Source organism: Meleagris gallopavo, chromosome 16 (assembly GCF_000146605.3).
Source record: "Meleagris gallopavo isolate NT-WF06-2002-E0010 breed Aviagen turkey brand Nicholas breeding stock chromosome 16, Turkey_5.1, whole genome shotgun sequence".
Lineage (NCBI taxonomy): Eukaryota > Metazoa > Chordata > Aves > Galliformes > Phasianidae > Meleagris > Meleagris gallopavo.
This window is the reverse complement of record NC_015026.2, coordinates 5,998,931-6,022,309: the sequence shown is the minus strand read 5'-3', so window position 1 is coordinate 6,022,309 and position 23,379 is coordinate 5,998,931. Positions and strand designations below refer to the sequence as shown.

At 41.1% G+C, this 23,379-nt stretch overlaps 1 protein-coding gene across 5 annotated transcripts in view; it reads left to right on the top strand.

The window, feature by feature from the left end:
• Positions 1-4,297: 4,297 nt before the first annotated feature.
• Positions 4,298-23,379, top strand: part of MYH11 (myosin heavy chain 11) — a 56,116-nt gene continuing 37,034 nt past the window's right edge. For 4 of the 5 annotated variants that reach the window (XM_031555839.1, XM_031555840.1, XM_031555842.1 and 1 more), the window contains exons 1-3: positions 10,501-10,842; positions 15,534-15,690; positions 23,349-23,376. In XM_031555839.1, coding sequence (XP_031411699.1) covers positions 10,501-10,842; positions 15,534-15,690; positions 23,349-23,376 — 527 coding nt within the window. Of the gene's footprint in view, positions 4,414-10,483; positions 10,843-15,533; positions 15,691-23,348; positions 23,377-23,379 lie in introns of those variants that run through there. The other variant, XM_010719481.3, reaches the window with a different exon arrangement.

Sequence of the window (23,379 nt, the reverse complement as noted above, 5' to 3'; positions counted from 1 at the left end):
TTTAAGTTATTTATGAATGACTTTCATTTTGGAATGAGCTGGAAGTGCCTCTATGGAAACTTGCAGAAATGAACTTTGAAAGAGCACGAATATGATTGCTCTAGCCACAGAAACTCCTGAATTTTGAACTCTGGTTTTCCAGAGCTTAAGTTTGTCCATAACCTATTTTTCTATTTCTCATAACATAGTGGGTCGAAGTGTATTTGGAATTTGAATTGTCTTTTCAAGGGCAAGGAAAAACAGAAGCCACAACCTTCTATGCTATGCAAATCTGCCAGGGTAACCAAAGCCATTGTGTCTGCTTTCTGTCTTCCCACCTTAGATTGTACAGAAGCTGCTCAGGTGCCATGGAGCTGCCTGGAATTTTAGCTGCTGAAATTAAATACAATTTTTGTTCTCGTGAAAGAAGATAAGGGGAAGTTTGGTACTTGACCTTCCCCAGTAACACAGCTCAGCGTGCTCTTTGTCTCCACAGCCATGAAAGCAGAGGTTGTTACAAGGGTGTGCTTCAGTAAGCTTTGAGGTAAAGGTGTATATCTGAAATCAGAGTAGAAATTTGTTTAAAATAGAAAACTAAAACCATTTTCTTTGGGAACTGCAGCTTCTGTCCATTGTCAAGATGCTGTGCTGGTACAGGAGCCGGAGTCAGTGTGTCTGCTTTGTTGTGCAACAAACAAAGCATCATCTTAATACCATCACATTACAGATTTGGAGTTTTGGAATAATCTTATTTGAAAGTAAAGTCATTGTACAAGCAAAATCAAATTAAAGTGTATTGTCCATGGCATTTATTTGTATAACGAAGCTTTGAAATACGTCTATGAAAATATACTGTCCTAATTATTAATATCTATCATTTGTCCCAAGAGAACCTGGAATATGATCTTTCAAGATGTGGACATGCAGTGAGTTCTATGAGTGCTGGACTGCCTTTACTTGCTTAAGAAGAGGAGGTGCAAATTCTGTACAAAATGGATGCACTTGCAAAAAAGCATTCCTTAGAAGTTTCAACTATGCTAGGCTGGTATTTAGATGAAAGTAATTCACAGTTGCAACTTCAGATTCTAGATGCAATTTACTTCTAGGTGAGCAAACAAAAAAATTTTCTCAAGCAACTTAAGAAGTTCTGTCTTGCTAAATTACAGACTGTAACATCTTGCACTGAGCGCCCTCATTCTTTCTACTGATACCAGAAAATGAGAAAAAGATACAAGGATTTAGAAGTTCCACATTTTTGATGAGCAGAATGCATTTCTGAATTTTATCAGAGTTAGAACAGTAAGTGAGACTGTTATGCATGGGGGTTACATCAAAAGAGGCTGTTCTTCGTCTGAGTGCGATATCAAAAGTGGAGGTGACAAGGAGCCAGCATGGCTTGGTGTGGATATCAGATCTGGAAAGCACTTTGGAAGAACTTGATCCACAAGTTTCAAAAAGATTCTTTAAAAGCAAATTTTTGCTCTCCCCTAAATTTAGAGGAAACTCTGTGTGCATACTCCAAGTGCTATTTTGGAGGGATTTGTTCCTGTTGTGCATGGTAGAACTTTTTCTGTAAGCTTTATCAACAAGCCCCAAGGATTCAGTTGCACTTTCCTTCCTGAGCACACTCTGTATCAAGCTGACTTTTGGTATTAGTAGATTGGTTTTCCGGAGGAGTGATTACCAGTTGGTGATTATGTTTAGGAAGAAAAAAAAACCAAAAATATTTGCTCACTCTTGAAAAAATGCCCTTTCAGTAGCAGCCGATGAAGAATTGACATCTCTGCCTCACACACTTCTTTCGACCTGAGTCCAGTACTGAGCACGTTTACCCTGAGCAGTTCCTGACTCCTTTGCCATGTTAGACTCCTCATGTCATTAACTGTTTCTGGTTTGGATGCAGACTGCCTCTCCTGTTGCAAAAGCACCACTCTGGTTCCCACTGCACACCAGCTTAGAGAAATATAGTTGATTTTTAAGTAAAATCATTTCTAAACAAACAGTTTGCTTGCCTGACACACATTATTTGAGAACCTAACTTATCACCATGATGTATTCCTCCTGTCTGCGATTCAGGTTACACATGGTGAGGCAGCTGAAAGCTCATTTATTTCCCTCTGAAGCCCTCTTTTTTTCCAAGTACAACATTTACTGTACAGATTCAGGAGACAGTTAAAGGATGGGCTTTATTATTCCTAGAAAAGTAAATTTTAAAAAGGCAGTTAAATAAAGCTTGTTTTGTTATAAGAAAAACACTGTCCACTGGGACTCCACAGCATTCAGTCTGATGCACCTTCAGTTTAAGAAGTACAACAGCAACAGGGAAACTCCAACCAGGGTATTTAATTAGTGTGTGTATTCTTATGCTGACTTGTAAAAGAAGGTTGAAACCAGGCTTACACTTACCACTTCCTACCCCACACAGCTCAAAAGTGCAACTGTTACAAGCACAGCAGGAATATTTTTTCAAACTTTCCAGCTCGGTTTAATGTCACATCATATATCACCCTCAATCACTGCCTCTTTAAACACACTACTTGGGCACCAAGCCTGCATGTGCACATGCAGTGGTTTGCGAACCAGCAGGAATAATTTCCACTCCTTTTTAAGCTACTATTAAAATGCATCTGGTTTTGTGAAACAGCTGGGTAGGTTTACAAGAAGCTTCTTGGGATAACTGTGATGAATGCCAAAAAGATCATGCTTTTCAGAGGATCCCCTTGCATTTCAGTATTTTCTGTTCATTACGTTCCTATGTAAAAGCAACACTTGCAACAGAGAAACTGCAAAATGAATTGGTAAATTCACAGTGAGGAGCTTTCTGCTAACAAGGGCGAGCTTCTTCGATTGACATCTGGATATCATTTCTCCCGGCTTCGTTCCAACCCAGTCACACACACACGAGTCTCATCTGGACAGGGCTTTGCTGGACTGCAGTGCAGTGCAGCCCCCACCTCCTGAGGCAGACCCTCCAGTTTTATGCAAAGGCTGAAACCATGTAACTGCATGAGCAAATGGAGTCTTCACCAGCTTCTTATAATACAGCTGGAATTTCTGCAATGTGATGGGGAAGGAGCCCCGATATTCTTCCACTCTCTCCTGTTTGCCTAGATTTGCTCATCACTGTCCAGTGTTGGAAACAGGGTCTGATGGTCCATGTGGTCCATCACACCTGTAGGCACTGGTGCTTACACTGGAGCTTCCAGCCAGCCTCCCCACGTAGGTATTTTTCTAGGATGCCAAGACCAATATGAGTCTCATCCATTTTCCCCAGCAGAGCATATTTTTTAGACACGACTGTTGTCAAGAGAAATTATTTCAGCCAGGACCATGCTCTGATCCTTTGGGTATACACCATATTTAGTCTGTTGCTGAGAGGGGGATGTTTCGGTATTTTGTGTTTGGCATGTTGATGGGAATTCCTAGAGGATCCTACTTTCCCTTTTTGGGATGTCTCCATCCCCAGGTCTCTCTGCACAAGGCTGTTGGCTACTCATGGCAGGAGGAGGGGGGACAGGCAGGGTTTCAGGGTTGTGAGGGAGGTTTGACAAGGAGCAGATCCCTTCCCAGCCCCAGGGCTGGTTTCACACTCCCTATCCTCCTCTCCCCCCTCGCACAGTGCTGCTGCCCACTCTTTCCACCACATCCCCATGGCTGTTCCCCCTCAGCTATTTATCATTTCTCTTCTTCCATTTATGGACAGAGGGAGGTATTTCTCATATATGAAAATGTATTTACGGTGCTTTCTTGGAAACTTTGCTGCATGCTGGCTGGCAAAAGAAACTTTGGCAAATCTGCTGGGAAACTGGGAAACATCCCTTGTATACCCAGGGGCAAGGGAGCTGACACCAGCCCCTGCTGCCCAGTATCACAGAAACACGTGGAGACCCCAGAGCCACCAACACCCCTTGCCACATCAGGAATGTCCCCCACACACACACCAAGCTGCCCCTCCACTCAGCTCCAAGAAAAGGCACTGAGGTAGGTGGGAGCTCCCTGTGCCCCACAGGACCAGGGTCTGTCCTTTACCCTCGGCAGGGCGGAGAGGTGAGGATGCTGCCAAGGCAGGAAGGAGTTAAAAGAGTTGCACCTCCAAGCAAAAGCCTCAGAACCTGAGGGCACCCCTTGAGGCCTTCCCAAAAACAAGGGATTTCAGACCCGTTTGCTTTGCTGAAGGGCAGCTGGGGGCATGGGTAGCAGTCCTGGGCTGGGCCTGTTGGCAATGAGCTCCTTGTCTGAGATCGGGTGTTTTAACCCAGGTACTGGGAGGATTTTCCAGCAGGACGTGGTTTGCTGGGCCCCTCCCCACTGACAAGATTCTCCTCCTCTATATAGGGAGGCAGTGAAGGCTGCGAGGACTCGGACTGTCCCGGCTGGTGGCTGTACAGGTTCCTGACTCTCCAGTTCCCTCCCTGCTGCCCTACTCGGACAACTGTGAGTATGGGGAGGGGGAGAGGAGGGGGCAGCACACCCTGCTGGGTCGGGGCTGGGTGCTGCCACGCTGGAATGGAGCGAGGTGGTGAGCTGAACACTGTGCTACTTTGACAAGACTTGCAGTGAATGACCCTGCAGGTAGCACGCAAAGCAGAAAGAGAAGCAGACCTACCTCTGCTCAAATGGCTTCTCCTGAGCTGTGTGCTGCTAATTGGGTTCTGCTTAAAATATGCTAGAGCAATGACCGTTTGTAAGCATGCATAAACCAAGCTTGGTCCTTAGTTACTTCTAACACTGCCATTGCCAAACTGAGCACTGGCTGCACTGAGCCTGCAGCAAGTGCAGGCTTGCACCTTGTTATGCTGCAGTGGGGCACTGCGTATGGAAGACACCCACCAGATAAACCTTTGCAGTGCAATTCTAAGCTGCTCAATGAATGTATTACCAGATAGTCTCATTCGCCTGTCAGTTGGTTCTTTAAACAAGAAAAAAACACTTAAAGACTAGGAGAGGAAATCAAAATATTTTTACAGAAGTACCTTGCTATTGTGTATGTGCATTTTTAATATGCTGGAAATCAATTTGAAGTGAAGCTTATCTGATAGACTAATATAAGTAATTTCAAATGCAACTTTCACACCTTTTTTTTTTTAAAGGAATAATAAAGAAACAAACTTCTATCTTCAACAAAATACTGCCAGTAAGTTAAGAAGACAGTAGATGGCAGTATAGAAAGTGGCTTCAATGTCATCTGAGAAGTTACCTGGCTTCTTTCGCATACATATGTATATATGTGTGTATGCATATATATAAATATATGTATTTGTGTAGATATGGGAGAGGTGTACATGTGTTTATAAGGAAGAAGCAATTCGAGATATTTTAAATATAAGGAAAATCAGAAGTTTTCCATGATTATCTAATATATATCTCTCAGTGAAACCTTTCCTAAAGTACAATTGTATGAAGGCAAGCCCACATCTTCCCCTCAAGGTTTGGCCCTGGCAGGCAGCTTGCAGGAGGATGCAGTGCCTGGTCTGGCTTCCCAAGCCCCCAAAGCTCTCATTTCCCTCTAACACAGAGGCCAAAAGGACAAAGCCTCAGAGGGCAAAGCACTTGCCTAAGAAGTCACTTCATTACTGCATGGTACTCCTCTGGCTGTATTCGCTTAGATGTAAACAATGATTTTTATTATCTCATTTGCAATTGACATGCTAGTCCCTAAAAGGTATTTGTTTTGAATTTGTTATCATTACATTTTTGTGGAACAGTGAGTATTGAGGAGAACATCGCCTTATATGGTAGCGTGCATGGATGTATGCAGGGATCCAAACTCTTTATAACTCACTGAGAATTAATAGTTGCAAATCTGTTGGCTTTTCTTTTAGTATGTTAATTTTAGAAGAAGCAAAGAATGAGAGGTAGCTTTCCAACTTGTGCGCAGCCTGCTTAACATAGCACTTATTTATGAACTCTGATGCAGAATCTGATTTACTTCGTAGAATGATATTTGGGGCTATTGGAAGTCGCTGGTATTTTCCCTATGAAGGAATCTATCCCCACATAATGGACTTCAGATCTTTTTTCCTTCCCCCCTCACCCTCCCCTTCTCTCCAGTTTATAACACAAATAACCTGGCCCAATTTCTCCGAAGCAGCAGAAGGGCTGTCAAGTGTCCCATCAGTTATATATTAACTTGCATTAAGGGAGGTGAGCACACCTGATAGGAGGCCAAGTCACTTTCAGACATGGATAGTGCATTAAAACCGGTCCTGTGAAATTACTGAAAATGCTCTCTCTTAAAAATGCAGACTTCTGCTGTTGAGTAACCTTAAATGTACTGATGATAACTCTGTATTAGATCAAATTGTCTGTGATGAGAGTGAGCATTTGAGGGATGGCCCCAGTGACCAAGGAAAGGCAGAAGGTCATCCAGAGGAGGGATGCCTTGCAGTAGCCTGTCATAAAGCTAAACTCTGGGGAGCCAGTCCAAAATGAACATCAGTTGATCAGGATTCCCCCCTGGATTATTATTTTTTTTTCATTATTTTTCCCCTTAGCTTAGCTATGCTCAGTTGAGTGATTCAGTAAGTACTGGAAAAATGAAAGGTAGGCAACCTGAAAAGACCTCCACAAAATGACTGTACCTCAGTAAGTGCATTATGAGTCAAAATGCAGGTTATGGCTACATCCTTCCATCAGAAACCACTGTGAGAGCATGACTTGTTTTCTGAAAATAATTCACATGCATGAATCCACTGTTTGGATAATTCTTCCCTGTACAGCCATGATAAGCTTTTATACTGACATTCACATCCTGCAGAGGAAGGGAGAAGTGCCCTTTATTATCTCATTAGGATAACAGCAGTCCCTATAAGCTCTGACCCAGGAGGCAATTCTGCGTAGCCAATAACCTTTTAATTAAACAGCACTTCCTGGAAATATTTATACTTTGCTCTTGGAATAATATACTCAGGATAAACTAATTGTAAAAACAGCATTCAAATTCCATCATTGACATTATAAGGGAAAGAACAATGAAAATCAGCAGCAGGGCAGAAGAAGGAGGAATAGAAAATAAGTAATGGAAGTGTGCATGCCCCTGTGTTTGTGCATGTTAGGAGTTTGAACAAGCAGATTCATCCAGCTCTTGGTGTAATTTGGCATCTTTCTGAGGCAAAAGCCTTCATGTAAGTAATATTTTTTATCATTGCTTTTCCTTCTCCTTTCTTCAGGATAGCTCACTTCGGGGTACAGAACAGGCTTTGCTCTTACCCTGAAGATCTGTGCTATCATCCTCCTGAAAGAACAGATGAGAACCTCATGCCAAGTTTGCACTGAAAAGATATTTAATCTCCTTTTCTCTTAGCCAGCTCTATGGATGTAACCCAGGGACTGGCCAAAGAGGCTGGCTCAGTTTTGCCTTCTCAGGCAGCATTCTCAATGTTCTTTCTCCGTTATCCAGTTCCCCCACATCAGTCATGCTGGACCAGTTGCAGTAGGTATAGATCAAAGATGGACCTGCAGGCTTACTGCCAGTTTTGATTCAGAAAGCTTCAGCACCTCATTAGGACAAATCTGCTTGAGTCAGTGATGCTCATCTTATGCACCTTCCATTTAAAAAACTTTACGTCGTTACCATGCTTATTAATCTACACTTTGTAACAGAATTTCCTTTTTACTACAGCTGTACTCAGCAACTACTCAAGCTTCGTCCTCAGATTCCAGATCATCATTCATGAAATCTTTTTAGTCAAATCAGTGTTTCTTCCTTGGTTCAGACTAAATATTCCCTATTTCTTGTAGAGAGTTTGTTCTCACCGTGTTTAAACTAATATCCACAGGATCATACATGACTATGAACAGTCAAGTACAGTACTTAGATCTGAACAAAAACTCATATTCCCAAGATTTGCAGGTCATTCCATCTCTTAGACCTTACAACCTCACCTAATTTTCAGAAAGATGAAATTTAAATGCAAGGTACAAAACTTTTTACTCACAGGAAGCTCTATGTAACCAGGAAAGAGCTTCCTTCGTCCCTGAGCAACAAGCAAAGAGCAGTTGAGTCATCCCCACTGATGGCATACTTTGTAGCAGACCAGTTGTTTCGTCTTTGGTTGAGTTTTTTAGGTGAATGGTCAGGACAATTTCCACCATCATCGCTTTTAGGCAGCCTCCAAGTAGCAGGATTTGATCCCATGAAACTCAGCTCTGCAGTTCAGTGTAATTTTCTGGTGTTTCTGATGGCAATATCAAATTCAATATAGATGTGCTGCTACTTGGAACTTACCCAAGGAGATCACAATCCAACCTTTTGGGGCAATTCCCTCTAGCTCTCTTCTCTGGGTCTATGGCAAACCAAAATCCTCTCATCTCTCCACAGCATCTCCTTCCATGCTACTGGGGCTATAGGGTATCTCTGCTACTGCAGCAGGAACAGAGGCTACGGTATCTCTGCTGCTCCCCTAACTCTGCTTCTGCAGCCCTGGGGATGGTTCCTCCATCCAGCTCCCTTCACCCTACAGATGCCAGCTGGAAAGCTCTGCTGGAGAGAATACCATCTCCATTATTGGAACTGTGCGGCTCTACCAGCCCTCTTGGCAGCAAGGGAACATTTTCTGCTTTAATCCGCACAGAGGTCAAATAGTTTCCTCTTGCAGCTCTCTTCCAAGAGTCCCCTGGGAGCCAGCAAAGGGCTACATCCTACAGGGCTTCCTCACAGGGACTCAGGGCAAGGAACACCAGGCATGGAGAGTGGTGATGCACAGAACCAAGCCTGTTCAGTTCTCCTCCCACTTACCCACCTCACCACACGCATTGAGCACTCACGAGTGATTTGGGTAAACTTTCCTGCTGGAGTTTTTCCAGGTTAGGTGTCACTAGGACATGTACATTTAGAGGAAAGCTGTTTTTTCTTTAGATGTGAGCCTTTTCAAGGGAATTTAAAGAGTCAGGGCATCCTATTTCCACTGCATTTCACTGAGATATCACCTAACTCATTTCAGCACTTCTAGAATCCTAGATTTGTTTTTAAGCTTCAGGCCACCTTCTGCATGATCCATACTTGTCTCTCAGACCTCTCACACACTTTGGCCTTGCAAAACAATCTTAATCTGTGGGAAGGTTTTGGGGACAAATATTTGGAAACCACTCTCTGATACTCCCAGAGTACAGGGCGTCCATTTGGCCTCGTACACAGAGCTGGGCTTTGCAAATATCATTCTGCTTATGGGTTCATTGCTGACATCTTTAGCAGTCAGTTCTCCAAAGTCCCTCAAGACTTGTGTTTGTTTGAATGCTGTAAATATTAAATTCACTCTCAATAAGGAAATGAAACAGCCTCCGTCTCCTGGAGATGTTTTTCTCAGCCACGCTCTTCCCCACTCCCTACAGCTGCCTTCCCTGCTCTGCTGCACAGCAGGATTCCTGACTAGCACCACTTTTTTCCTACTCTGTAGCAAACTACAAGACCTCCGTTTACTCCTTTTCTCATTGAGTACTGTACATCCTACACTTAGGAATGCTCCGGCATCAATCAGCCCAGCTGCTGCAGCTACATCTTGATTTCCAATGGCCAGGGCAAAAAAAAAAAAAAAGCTGCCTCCTCCCTCCCAAACACAGTGCAAAACAGCCAAAACTTCCCATTGCTCCCACCTTCAGAGCAGATACATCCAGCAACTTACCCATGTGCACAATGACACAGATGCATCATCCTTCCAATCTGAGCATCACAGTTCAGGATATCTAATAACTGATATAACTTCAGAATTTGTTTTATTTTCTCCACTTCTTAAGTTGTGGGTATTAACCCTTCATGAATGATCAGCTCTCATTGTCTGAGCTACAGAAAGAGAATAACTCTAACTTACTTCTCTTTCACCAGCACTACTGATTACAGTGGCATTTTTTTTTCTTGAGTTTGCTTTCAAGTTTTTTCTTTTGATCTTCTCTTAATCTTTTTTCTTCTCCAAATGAAATGGTATTAGAGCAATTGGGAATGGTCCTTAGCAAGAAAAAGTTTATTTCTGTTCTTTCTGGAATACAACCTGGGAATTGTTCTTCTATGAATTATTTCATTATTATGCTTGTATTTCAGCACACACCCAACACTATTTCAGCAGTGGTAACTTTTGAATATATCGAAGTTAAATTAACTTTGTGATGAATAAGAGATGAGGCTGGAAGAAGCTGTTCAGATGGTGCTCTTGCTGCAGTCCTGACAGTCTAATTGCATAAGTGCTAACTGTGTCTTACTTTTCTCTCCAGTCTTCTGTACAATATAAACAAAATGAGGGTAATTAACTCAGGAGTCCTCACTTGTTTAGTGTCCTAAAGATTTTGAGTTAGACGATTTCAGACACAGTAACAAAGGAGTGAGATCAGACATTTAAATATGGTTCTCTAAGGTATTTAAACCCAACAATATCTGTGTGGAAAAGTAAGATATGACCCAGGACTTGCAGTACTTAGGATCTACCATATGGCAAAGATACTGTAAAAATGTTTTGCTTGGAACACCTCCACATTTACTTCTCTTTTAAAGCAAAATATTTTGCCTCTTCAACAGGTAACTAGTGAGTCAAAATGTCTCAAAAACCTCTCAGCGATGATGAGAAATTCCTCTTTGTGGACAAAAACTTCGTTAACAACCCTCTTGCCCAGGCTGACTGGTCAGCGAAGAAACTGGTTTGGGTTCCATCAGAGAAACATGGATTTGAAGCAGCAAGTATCAAGGAAGAGAAAGGGGATGAGGTGACAGTTGAACTGCAGGAAAATGGAAAGAAAGTGACACTGAGCAAGGATGATATCCAGAAGATGAACCCTCCGAAGTTCTCCAAAGTGGAGGACATGGCCGAGCTGACTTGCCTCAATGAAGCTTCAGTGCTGCACAATCTAAGGGAGAGATACTTCTCAGGCTTAATTTATGTAAGTAGATTTTATCTTGAATGCTACCATGTCCCATCACAAACAAAGTGGATCCCACCTGCTGTCTGGGATACAGTATTTGTGTATAACATTGGCATGCAAGTACACATCTCTCAGCAACAGGATCCTAAACCAAAAACGTGTTTCAGTGATGTTTTTTTTCCCACAATTCTTCTGCTTTATTACTTTTCCCTCTTTATTCAATTAAATTAAAACACATAACGGGTTTCTTCCCCAAACTTTGCTAATTATGAAATGATATTATTGACTTGGAGAGCATCCTCTGATAGTTAAACAGCAGTCTTGCTGCTTTGAACATCGTGACTTAAATGGAAATCTGATCAAATTTTCAGTCCATATGCCCCAACAGTAACTTCAAAAAAGAACACATGGAAAAGCCAGGTTACATAGTCTTTTCCCAGGCAAACTACCAATGAAATGCAATGGACAAGTTCTGGTTTGGTGGCTGCTTGAATAAAACCTTATGTTTGACTAAATGAAAAATCCCACTGTAATTCAATTGAGAGTGCTCATATCCTTCAAAGATACACATCTACTAGGGCTTTCTTTTTTCCCCTTTGTTGGTCAACTTACAGATCAGAGAAGCCTGGATAAATTCTAATCACTCTATGTTCATGTGACTCAGGGCCCAGATTTCTCTGCTTCCCATTTCACACAAGTGTGGTAACATAATCATGTTTTGCCATTAATAATTTGCATCAGTAGTCGTCAAACTGCACAATAAAAGAACCCAGGAAATTTCCATGGGATTTAGCTGTTATCTTTCATTTCACATGGAGGATCCCTACGTTATGCTGTAGAGAAGTAACCAACAGATTCAATCCATGGAAATTTTACTTGCGTGACAGACCACTAATGAGTGAAAGAAAGCACAGAGCTTAAGTAACAGGGTTCTAGAGACAGGAATAGAGCTCTCTTTAATTTGAAGAATGCTAAATTGGAAGGTAGGAAATGAAGCAGAAAATAAGATAATTACATACAGTTAAACAAAAAAATCCCAACATTTAATTGTTATGCATAACTTAATAGAGCTAAAGTTGAAGGTCTTTCCTTCAGGAATCTATTGAATGCATGTCATCAAGATGCTTGAAAGAAGCTAGACCTTCCATGCTCTCAGCATTTAGATTTATTAGATTCTGTGCCCACAGGTGAACAGAGGGAGCTGTGTGCTATTATAATACTAGAGCACAAAATGTTGATTACTAAAATGGAATTTATCTGAAAATGTTCTGCATTGTTGCAAGATTTAAAAAGAATTACTAGAATTATAGTTGGATAAAATGAGAAGGAGGTGGGTTTTTTTGTTGTTGTTGGTTTTTTGTGTGTGTTTGTTTGTTTTTTGTCTGTTTTTTAGAAAGAAAAAAAAAGACCAGATTTTTCAGGACTTCCTGTTCATTTACTTTGTGGAGTTTAATGGCACTCCGAAATCCTACAGGAAGTTCATTTACTTGCATCATCCACTTTTGAAAAGTTAAAATTTGTTTTCATGGAATCAAACATGAAAGTATATCTGAAATTAAGCTCTCTCTCTCTCTCTCTCTCTCTCTCTCTCACAAGAAACAAGATTTTAAAATAGTGATCAATTAACAGTTCACAAAAAAAAAAAATCTGATTTGTAATAGAAATAGTATTTTCAGGAAACCTAAAACTGTTTTAAATTGTCCAGCCTTATACAGGGCTGTCCTACTACACACTGTCACACCTTTTAGGAAAAAAAAACAACGTGTGGGAAGAATATAAACAGATATTTTGGCTTTGTTCTCATCTACTTGCAAAACAAACTGTAAACCACCATCTCCTCTCTTTGCCTTGGCTGCCTACACTGCCTGCCTTGGAATCCCACACATACAAGGAAAACTTGACCTTATTATTCTTCCATTTAGAGCATCACTGATGCAAGTGGGGATTCCCAATTATGCTATAGAAAAAAAAAATTCAACCTAGCTGAAACAAGCAAAAAAAAAGTCTCACAGCAAATCATCTGTCCTTAGATTTAAAGTAAATATTATTAAATCAGAGGAAGTAAAAAGTGTGCAATAACTCAAACTAACCAACCACTGGAAGAACACCCTGACCTTTTTCTTTGATGGAGTTAAGAAAGAACAAAAAGTGCTTTGCCATTAACTCACATTTCACACTGCTGAGAACAAGCAGAATTTGCTTTGTCCAGACACAAATGAGAGCAAAAATGACAGTATAAGCATCAATAAAATAGAAACTCGATTTGAGAGCATAAACAAGTTTCTTGTACCTACACTCATAGGCACTATTCATTCAGCTTTTGCTCAACGGTGTAAAATTGTTTGTCTATAGGAAACTATACATGATGTTGGAGCCAGTGTTGGGATACTTCTGCCCAAATGTAGGCACTAACAACTCAGATGTGTGTATTTGCGTAAGTCCCTCTTAACCATCAGTTGTGATGTCCAAAGGACAGCAGTCCTGTGTGGAAACTATCCCTAAGATATCAGATCTTGCCCCCAGGTTCTCCAGGGATGGACACGACTGCAGATCCCCATCCCTGGACAGGCCATACCTCAGCAGAATAATCCAAGGCACAGATATTTCAAATCCCGCTTTCAACTCCATGCTTGGCTAACTGGCTTCCTTGACTTCAGAGCAGTGTTTATATTAATCTGTTTTCCCCAGATCTTTGTAGAACATCTAGAGCGGTGGTGGTGAAGCCACAAGCCCTGGTTAACCTCCCTAGGTGAGAGGAGGTATCAGTTGCAGTCTAGTTAGAAATGGGGATGCCCAAACTTCATCAGCTCAGGCTCTTTTTGGATGTGGCTCTGGGCAGCCTGGTCTAGTGGCTAGTGACCCGGCCCACAGCAGGGGATTGAAACTAGATAATCATTGTGGTCCTTTTCAACCCAGGCCATTCTATGATTCTGTGATAATTCCATGATTTTTTCCTGCTTTAAAAATCTGCTTCTTGTGTCTCCAAGTTGGCACTTAGGCGTGCAAGTAAATAACTATATAGAGACATTTAGACTTTGCATGATGAAAGTCAGGAAAATATCTAAAAATCTCAGTGAAGTGAGACCTAAGTAACTTCCTGAATTGAAAATTTATTCTTTTACTTACTTGGATATTAGTAGTTGAGTATATATAGCACTACTTCAACTGAAAAACATATCTTATTATCCTTCCCTTAAGGGCCTAGTGGTCATTCTGGCTTATATAAGATACATAGCCATTTTTCAAGTGTATTGACCATACAGCACTAAAGTTCATTTTAACACAATTGCACAGAGCTTTGCCCTGAACTCTGTCATCAATTAAAAGCCATCGTAGCAGTGATTTACCCTCCCCAAAGGTTTTAACTTGGGGACAACAAGAGCTAGTAAAGATGCAGTCACAGTGCTGTAAAGGTAGAAGGTGCCCTCACAGATGCTTGGAGCAGCCCACACGTTCTGCCCAGTGCAGGGCACCCAACCTGCACCTCACTGCCACGAGCTGATGGACGCTCTGTTTGCTCAGTACCATATAAAGCTCTCAGGCTGTGCCGAGACCGTGTTGTGCCATTTCCTAATATGGTCAGGAAAGGGAAACCCCTGTGCCCAGATCCAAGCCTTTGAGATGGCATTTTACAGTCCTGTGCTATCCTGGTTCCTGTGGGGGAACTGAGGTGGCTTGAGCTGTCCTTAGACACAGCTCTGAGGTTAGGGCAAGGTAGCACTGTGCAGTGCAGCGCTCACTCATGAACTGGGGGAATCCAAACAATTTATGTCCAAGTCATAAGGGACAAAAGTTCATTACTCCATTTGTTTCAGACTGGTGTCATTTCAAAAAATAGTAGCCAAAGGCTGGCTAAAGGGCTGCAACTATCATTTCTTTTTCTTTATTTATTTTTTGTGTTTGTTTACTTTGCTTACTTTTAGTAACTGTTGTAATATATGGCTCTTCATCTATTATCACTCACTAATATTTCTGTTCCCAGTTCAATAAGTTGGAGTTTCTTGAAACAAAGGATGTTTTTTAAACCTAACAGCTGGATGAATAGCCATCAGCTGGTGTCAGTGTTCTTGCTTGTTTATGCATCCATTTTTACGCCAATACCTTCAGTAAACTGAACACATAAAACAGATTTTTTTCTTGAATCTCTTACAGAAATTGTTGCTTATTGGAGGTATATGGCCATTCTGATAAGAGAGTTTGGAACTGGAGTAGTTTTTTTAAAGACTCACATTAATCGTTACTGCTGTATGGTGGCTATATGCCCAACATAAACCCAAACTTCTGATCTAAGATTTAAGAATTTGATATCTGCCTGAGCAAATAACATTCCAGCACACAAATACATGTATAAAGGAACATTCTGAAGCATTGTAGTCCCTAGCTCATCACAAATAAAGGTGATCCATTACATACCAAAAACAACTGAAACAAAAAAAAAGTGCAGCATTTTATCAAAGCAGAATATTTCCACAAGCAGAAAAAATTGTACTTTCTGTCAGATTCCTTATTAGAAATAATTATTTATGCACTTGGAAGCTGCACTCATACACGTACACCCAGAAACTGCCACTTCATTTGTCATACTAAATTGAGAAGAATAATTGTTATTTGCTAAAATCCTGTTGGTTCAGTGCAGTTGATGCCTGTGTCTCCCAGTCTAGATACAGTACACAATACTAATTCCCTTTTTCACTTGAATTTCATTGCAGACTTATTCAGGTCTCTTCTGCGTTGTGGTAAACCCATACAAACAGCTGCCCATCTACTCAGAGAAGATTATTGACATGTACAAGGGAAAGAAGAGGCACGAGATGCCGCCCCACATCTACGCTATTGCAGACACAGCCTACAGGAGCATGCTGCAAGGTAGGCAAGTTCTTAGAAATCACTGCACTTTAACAGAGAGAAAACAGTGTACTGCTGCGCTTGTGCTCCCTCAAGAAGCACAGACAGAAAAGCTCTGATACACAGGGAGACATGGGCTTTCAAGAAGTTTCGGAGGAATTCTTTGGCAGGAACGGCACTCCACAAACACTGACTCAAAAAGGAAAAACAATCCTTTTACCCATCTGTGTCGAGGCATGTGGGAAGGTTTCAAAGTTGAGCAAATAGTTTTGGCAAATACGGGCATGGAAAACGCTCCCTTTGCACCAGTGGAGACTATTCCAAAGTTAGCTGCTAAGGCTGTTGTATCTGTCGGCATTGCTCCTCGCTCTCTCCTAGTAAGCAGATTCAAATAACACTCTGGGGCTACTGTTAGTACAATGCTAATGCTTTGGAGTCTTGAGTTGAGATGTGCTCTGTTTTCTAATGGAACAGCAGTGGGAAAGCAGTCAGACCCCAAAGCATACAATGAGAGCTTAAAAATACGTAGGGAATTTCTGCATTGAATACTGACAGGCTAAGGGGATTTTGTCCTAAGGAAAGATCATTCATTTAGAGATAAAAATGCTACAGCAATGACCACACAAGGCTGCAACATCTACAGAATGCAGGAACGTGAGTGGCTGCCATCTCGCAGCAGCCTCGGGTGCTCTGGGGAACCAGAAGGCTGCAGAACACTTTGAAATGTAAATCTCCATTTGAGGTCTGTTCCTGCAGAAATTCTGCCCTACGACTGTGGTTCAGCAAGATTTGCAAACTCAGCCCTGAAGCTTAGGGCTGCCTTGTTTTAAGTTTAAGGATTTAAGGGTTTAGGACTTATGGATTTTTGGTCTGACAGGGGAAAAATGATTAACAGCATCTAGAAATGTCAGTTTAGCTGCTAGAAAAATACCCAGCATTGACTTCTTAGCAACGTTTACATACAAACAGAGAACAGCAATTGCTATGGAGATACTAATCCATCAAAACCATTTTGCACTTTATCTAACCATGACCCTGGCACACACTGTGATCACAATGATTGCAGCACTCCTGTAGTTAAAATCTGAGAGAAATAAGTTGACTGGATCTTAAGATCAGTTTGTTCAGAACACTGCAGATGGTTCATGTTGTTATAATTCAAGGCTCAGAGTAGACAAAGTAGATAAAGTATGTGATAAGCCTCTGTGCTGTCTAATTTGACCAACCACCTTTCAGACTTCTGCTATCTTTAAATATCAACAAAATCTCTGTTATTTTGGAGCAAACACTACATAAGGATACACGCACCAATGGTGACAGATATCAAAAGCATCAAAACAGGCTTTTTTCTCCCCAGAGATGTCTTGAGTACTTTATGTACTAACTGCAGTGTTAACAAAATAACCCAGATGACAAAAACCACTTGAATATCATTTACTTATGTAAGTTGATCAGCTAATTGTAACCTTGGCTTCTAACCTTAGGATCTTAAATTTTCAGACATGCAAATACTTGAAACATAATGAATTCAACTCTAAACTTTGCCTTAAAACATCAACATTTTTTCTTCCTGTCACTTATGGAACATTTCTTTTCTGGAGCTGTATCAATTTGATCACCCACAGGATGCAGAACTACAGTGCAGCAAAGGAGGATCAGCAAAGCATCAATAACAGACACACTGAAATCAGATATTCCTCCTTATCTATTTTCTGCAAATCAGATATTCCTCCTTATAGGTACCTGTACCTATACAAGGACAGGTATATAAAAAGTATTTAGGGCTGAGAGGACAGATTTAAGCTTTTAGAATAACATGATGCACTGAATCTCATTTATGGAGCCACAGCTGAAAGAAACTTACTTGGTAGAAGCAGATCCCTGTAAGCTTCAGCCATCTATCTGCCTTGCAAATCAGGTGTTGATCTCTGTGGTCTGCATGTAGCACTTCTCAGGGTTCTGAGCAGGGCCTGCTGTCAAAGCAGCCTTCCTTCCTCAAAGCCTTTCAGCAGTGAGCCTCACTGGGGAGCTATGCAAGAAGTTCAGCAGTACCCTTCTCGTTCAACACAGAACTCTGCTGCTTGTCCCTAAAAGTGGGATGAGGGAAGTCAGCTAAGAAAGTGCTGCAAGGTACCGACAGGGAAAAAAAAGAATATAATACTGCATCTACTACTGAAAAATAAGAATTGTTTCAGTATAGCAGTATATACGATTTTCCTTCTTAAGACAAAACTAATATCGGTTCTCTGCCTGATCCCAACAGCATAAGGATCTCTTTCACTCTTCCTCTCTCCTGTTGTTCCTAAGGTGGTCTTGTGAAGCCACCTGAGCATAATCACCCTTCGCTGCAGTCATTAACTACTTCTAGAACAGCCAGGATTTAGCTGTGCCTCTCAGGTTAGGAGGAAGAGGCAGCACAAGTGGATGCTTTCCCTGCTTTCTATTCACTTTTTTGGTGCTTGGAATAATGTTCTGACTCCATCAATTCTTGATGGATCTTCATATCTTGTGATTCATATGTCTTTTCTGGAGGAAACCTTCCTGATAGAAAAAAGGAAGAGGAGAACAAATAGGAAGGAAGGGGAAAGAAAGGAGGAGGGAACAGACCATAAGTTGAACTTTAAGAGAGACACTTCCACTACCTCCTCCTAACCACACGCAGCTGGCACAGCAGCCAAACCCTTCCCACAAGAACTTGCATCACAAGCCCAGGACACCCACGCTTTACTTGCTTATTTACTTGCACATGCAGTTTTGGAGTCTTTCCATCTCTGAAGAGGGCCCCAGCTGCCTTTAAAGCTGAGCTTTTGTTTGGAAAAACAGACTCATGTTTTGCGCATAAAACTAAACCAAAGCTTAATATAACTAGTTATGTAGCCAAACTGTATTCATGCTGAGGTGGTGAGGATGGGCATCAACATAACAGAGTGTGTGTGTGTGCAATACATATGGACAGAGTGCTTCGTGGGACTTTGTAAGCATGTTTGTCAAGGGAGTATAAAGAGAGATTCGTGTTCATAAACATGGATCAGGGCACTGGATGTTTTCCTTGAGAAATGTCAATATTACTCCTTATCTGAGAAACTTGCTTAGTTTCTTCTTGCCAAACTAAAATATATCTTAGGTTCACGAGACTGAAGAATTACATTCTAGTACTTTGTGATCAGGACTGCCTGGCCAAAAGCAGTCAGCTTGTTCAAATGTCCTGGGCTACCTCTATCTCTCAACAAATCAAGCCATGGTATCTGCCAATAGCTGGTCCTATTGCAACTTCATCAGCTGGGGATCAGAACCCTTCACATTCAAACCTCTGTTGGCACAAACATCCAGCAAAAAGCATGTGCTCCTCCTCTGCTTTCAAGACTTACTTGGTTAATGTATTCATTAGAGATGATGTTCAAATCCCATCAAAGTTGTTCTTGTAACAACACAGCCACTGTTAAAAGAAATCAAATAATTGGAGACAACGATCATTAAAAAGTCCACTTATATTTCTTTACTGACCTCTATACCCTGTGTTATGGATGCAGTGGCTTCTCATTGCAGTTGCAATAGCACTGCTATGTAAAGGGCTCAGCCTCCTCATCCCAATACTCCCAGCACTGATCTTCATGCAGTCTTCACACGGAAATGGCCCAGCTAATAACCATTCCTTGCTTTTTGCTAGCTTCATTTTAGGGTGGGTTACTGCAGCCTGGCGTGCAGTGTGGCTGCACGAAGGCGTGATGCAGCACACGAGAGGGCACCATGGTGCAGGGCAGAGGAGCCAGAGGTGGGTGGATGGATGGATGGCTTCTGCAGCACTGCCAGATGCCAGTGGTAGTAGTCCAGTGAGGATGGGTAATTCTGCTGCCTTCTGCTATTGTCTCTGCAGGTGGCGAACAGCAAATGTGTGATAAACAGCACAAATAAGGAAGGTCAGGTTGTGGAGCAGTAATAACAGAAATATTTTTTCATGTGGAAGATTATGCTTTTATTACATGCTCTGAATAATACTGAGAAGACATACTGAGGCGTTCTTCAACTCCAAGAAGCTTATCTATTTTCTGCAAAGCCATTTTCATGAAAGCACTTTGTAAGCAAGCTTGAGTTAAAGATGGAAAAACAAACAACCTTGTAGCTACTTGGAGGTTTGGGAGAGAAACACAGTTCCCAAGGTCCTAGAAAAGGAAGTTGCATGAAAACCCAGCTGTTTATCATGTCCTTAGCAGGACCATACAGAAATGTCCCCTTTAGTCAGTACAGTTATTAACAAATGTAAAGAGGCAGTAAGTGAGTGTTGGAGCTTGGCTTCAGTCTGTTCTTCCCTTTTATGGTAAAGCTGCCAGCTTGCTGCTTCATTGTGATAAACCATCTGATTTTGTTTGTGATTAAGCAGAACTAGCGTGTCTATTGAGAACAGAGGGGCATATGTTTCCTACAAGCAAACTGGAGGTGTTTCGTGAAAAAGTGTAGCATATTCCAGAAAAAAAGGTCAATTTCATGGTTAGGAAAGCTGGTGGATTTTAGACAGTGAAGTATGTCTGTTTACTATTAAATATTCAGGAGAAAATCCCAAAATGTCCAAAATGTTTAATATAGACATACAGGGGGTGAATGTCTTCCAAGTAGTACTGTATTTTTTAAAAAAGATATTAACCATAGAGATATTGGAACATACAAGATATTTTGTTACTTTGTGAGACAATTATGCTTATCAAGTTTTATTTTGTGCAAGTCATTTTCTTCTGCTAAATCTACCCACATAATGTTTCAGAGTCCCAAAACAGGGCACAATCCTTCCTATAGAAAATAAAATATTTTGGAATAGAAATAGAAGCAATCAATTTGGAGAGTCCTGGAAAACAAATGAGGCAGGCATTGCAGCTCAAGACAAAGCAGAATAGGATTTGGTTTCCTGATTTCAACCTTACTTTTGCAATATGTTGAAACTTTTGAAGGAAATGGAGCAATGTTGCATATTCTCCCTCCATGCATGTGCATTGGCCAGCATGTCAGTGGGAGGTTTTGCAGGTCAGACTGCATAACTTAGCAACATAGGGCTTATTACTTCAGGACTTCATAAGGCTGCCAAGTGCTTGGGGCATTAGGAAGAGATAAGTCCGGTGACCAAGAGCGGAGTCTTTTCCTTCTGCTTCCTCACAGACTTCTGCAAGAAAGCCATAGGGCTGCCCACTTACAGGGAACAATCAGATTGCACAGGCACGGTCTTAGAAGCCATTCAGGATTACGAGGAAAAGATGAAAAAAAAAGGAAAAGCAACATAGTTTTTCTTTTCCCTCCAAGAACTCCCAGTAGCCCTCAGGCTAATTGTTATCAAGCTCACAAAGTGCACATGCACAAATGTCTATGGTGCATACCTTCGTATAAGACACGATCAAGAGGGGTCTGTCACTTACTGGGGAGGGAAAGAGGGGCAGCAACAGGCAGAGAAATGAAAAAATACTTGGCTTGCAGGAATATTACTTTTTCTAATGTCCCCTGAGCTCAGAATTTCCACTGGCAACTCTGTATCAAGGAGTCACTTTTATTTTCTTTATGATATTTATGGGTTTGTGGTGTAACATCAATATATGCCAATGGTTTCTATTTACACAACAGTGTATTTTTAGCAAAAATTCTACTGCGTTCTCATTTTTTTAATTTTAAAGAAAGCCAAGTTTAGTGAAAACTAAACACTGCACACAGCTCCCCTCCTCCAAAATGTGTATGTGGAAGAGTCCTGCAGTGTTGACAAATACCTCCAACAGCAATGTAATGATTCGTTTTGTACCAATTTACCAAGCAAAGCAGTAAAGTGGTGCCATTTTCTGAGCAAGGGATCAATGAAGCAATTGATGGTATAACACCAGTTTGAACGTTAAGGAGAAACTGGGAGTAAATACAGTTATTTAGTATCATTAAGCCAAAGCAGAATCCACTACTGCTTTTCCTAGGCTGGCTGTGGTCCAGGCAGCAATTACTACAACTTGTAAGCTTAATAGGCTGAATTTATCTCTATTATCCTCATGCAGTACAGAAAGCTTGTTTATCTCATGCCATTTATTACATGCAAGGTCAGCGATAAGGGTGAGCAACCAGATAGGTAGCCCTGCAAGTCATCCAACTCACAAAACAAAATGAGCAATGGGTTTGTGTCTTAACTTCTGCCCAGAGGCTTCACTGGTCTAATGCTCACTCTGCATCTGGTGGATAATACATAAATATACAGACACGTTTGCTTTTGCCTTATTTAACTGTCTGCTTCAAGTCTTGGGTTTCTAAGCCAAGCACACATTTCAAATATGCATTTGACGAACTTGGGAATTTGTTTTCTTATTCAGAAGATTTTTCTAAGTCTGTAGAAAGCAGTTTGATGCAGCCCCTTGCAAAGAAGGGCCAGTTTCAATGCCATGGAAGTTGCTCATAGCCTTAGTCAAGACTACTTGAAAATACATCCAAGGATGGAGACACCACACCTTTCTGTATAACCTCTTCTGGTGCTGAACATTTCCAGTTTTAAAAAAGGGCTCTACTTCAGAACTGATCACAGCAAACATTCTAAACACACATCTTGCCATAGAGACCAAATTGTAAAGCCTGTCAGTATCACAGACTTTTCTGGAAGTCTTCTTTCAGTGGAGCTTTGGGAAATACGTCAGTGTTACGGAGCACATTAGGAAACCTCAGTGTGTGTTCACTATCACAGCCTAAAGTCCTGAGATCAGGCTTTTGGTAGAAAATTCTGTGCAAAAGTTCTGAAGGTAAAGAGAAACTCCAACTCCAAATACATTAAAAAGGGAGATACATGACAAGATGTGCTTCTAAACCATGCTGCAACATTTGGTGTATTGGACTGCAGCACAGAAACCTCTTACATGTCTTACACAGTAGAAATAGAGATTTTGGCTCACCTTTTTATAAATTTCCATCCAATATATGTTTGACAATCCTGTTCATGGTAAAGCATGAAGAATACTTACGTACTTGTTAATATGCTGTTGTAAAAAATGTATCTTGTTTTTTCTCAATTGTGAGGATACCTTACAGACAGAAGGATACGTTTTGATAAAAAAGGCATTTCTAAATCTGAAATGGAGAGAAAAGAGCATTCAAGCTGGATGTGGCTCTGGACAGCCTGGTCTGGTGGTTGGTGACCCTGCACATAGCAGGGGGGTTGAAACTAGATGGTCATTGTGGTCCTTTTCAACCCAGGCCATTCTGTGATTCTGTGATTCTATTTGGACTGCTGTGCTTTGAAAATCTAATGACCACCATAAAATATCTTAGTTTTCGATGCCTTATCTGTCTAGACTTTGTCTGAAGTGGGCTGCTAGCCATATTTCATAAGCATGATAACAACTCAAGTTTCAGACTTGAAATTATCAATTATAATCTTCTTATAGGGAGCCTGATCTTTTTGCTGTCCTCATTATAGTTCATCTCTCATGGAATTTATGAAAAAATATTTTTGAACTCCTAACCTTTTGTTCATTTTTGGTACAAAATATTTCCATTAGAGATCCTTATTTAAATATGATGGCAAATTAAATAAGATGTGAACCCTGTACTTTTGACTAATTGTGAATTGTCAGGTTTTGAAAGGTCTAGATTGCTCAATGTAAGTCATTATAAATATAAGTACTTTTGTCAGGACTTAGCTATTTTCCCTAATTAATGGATTTTTTCTTTATTCACAGACCGAGAAGACCAATCTATCCTGTGCACGTA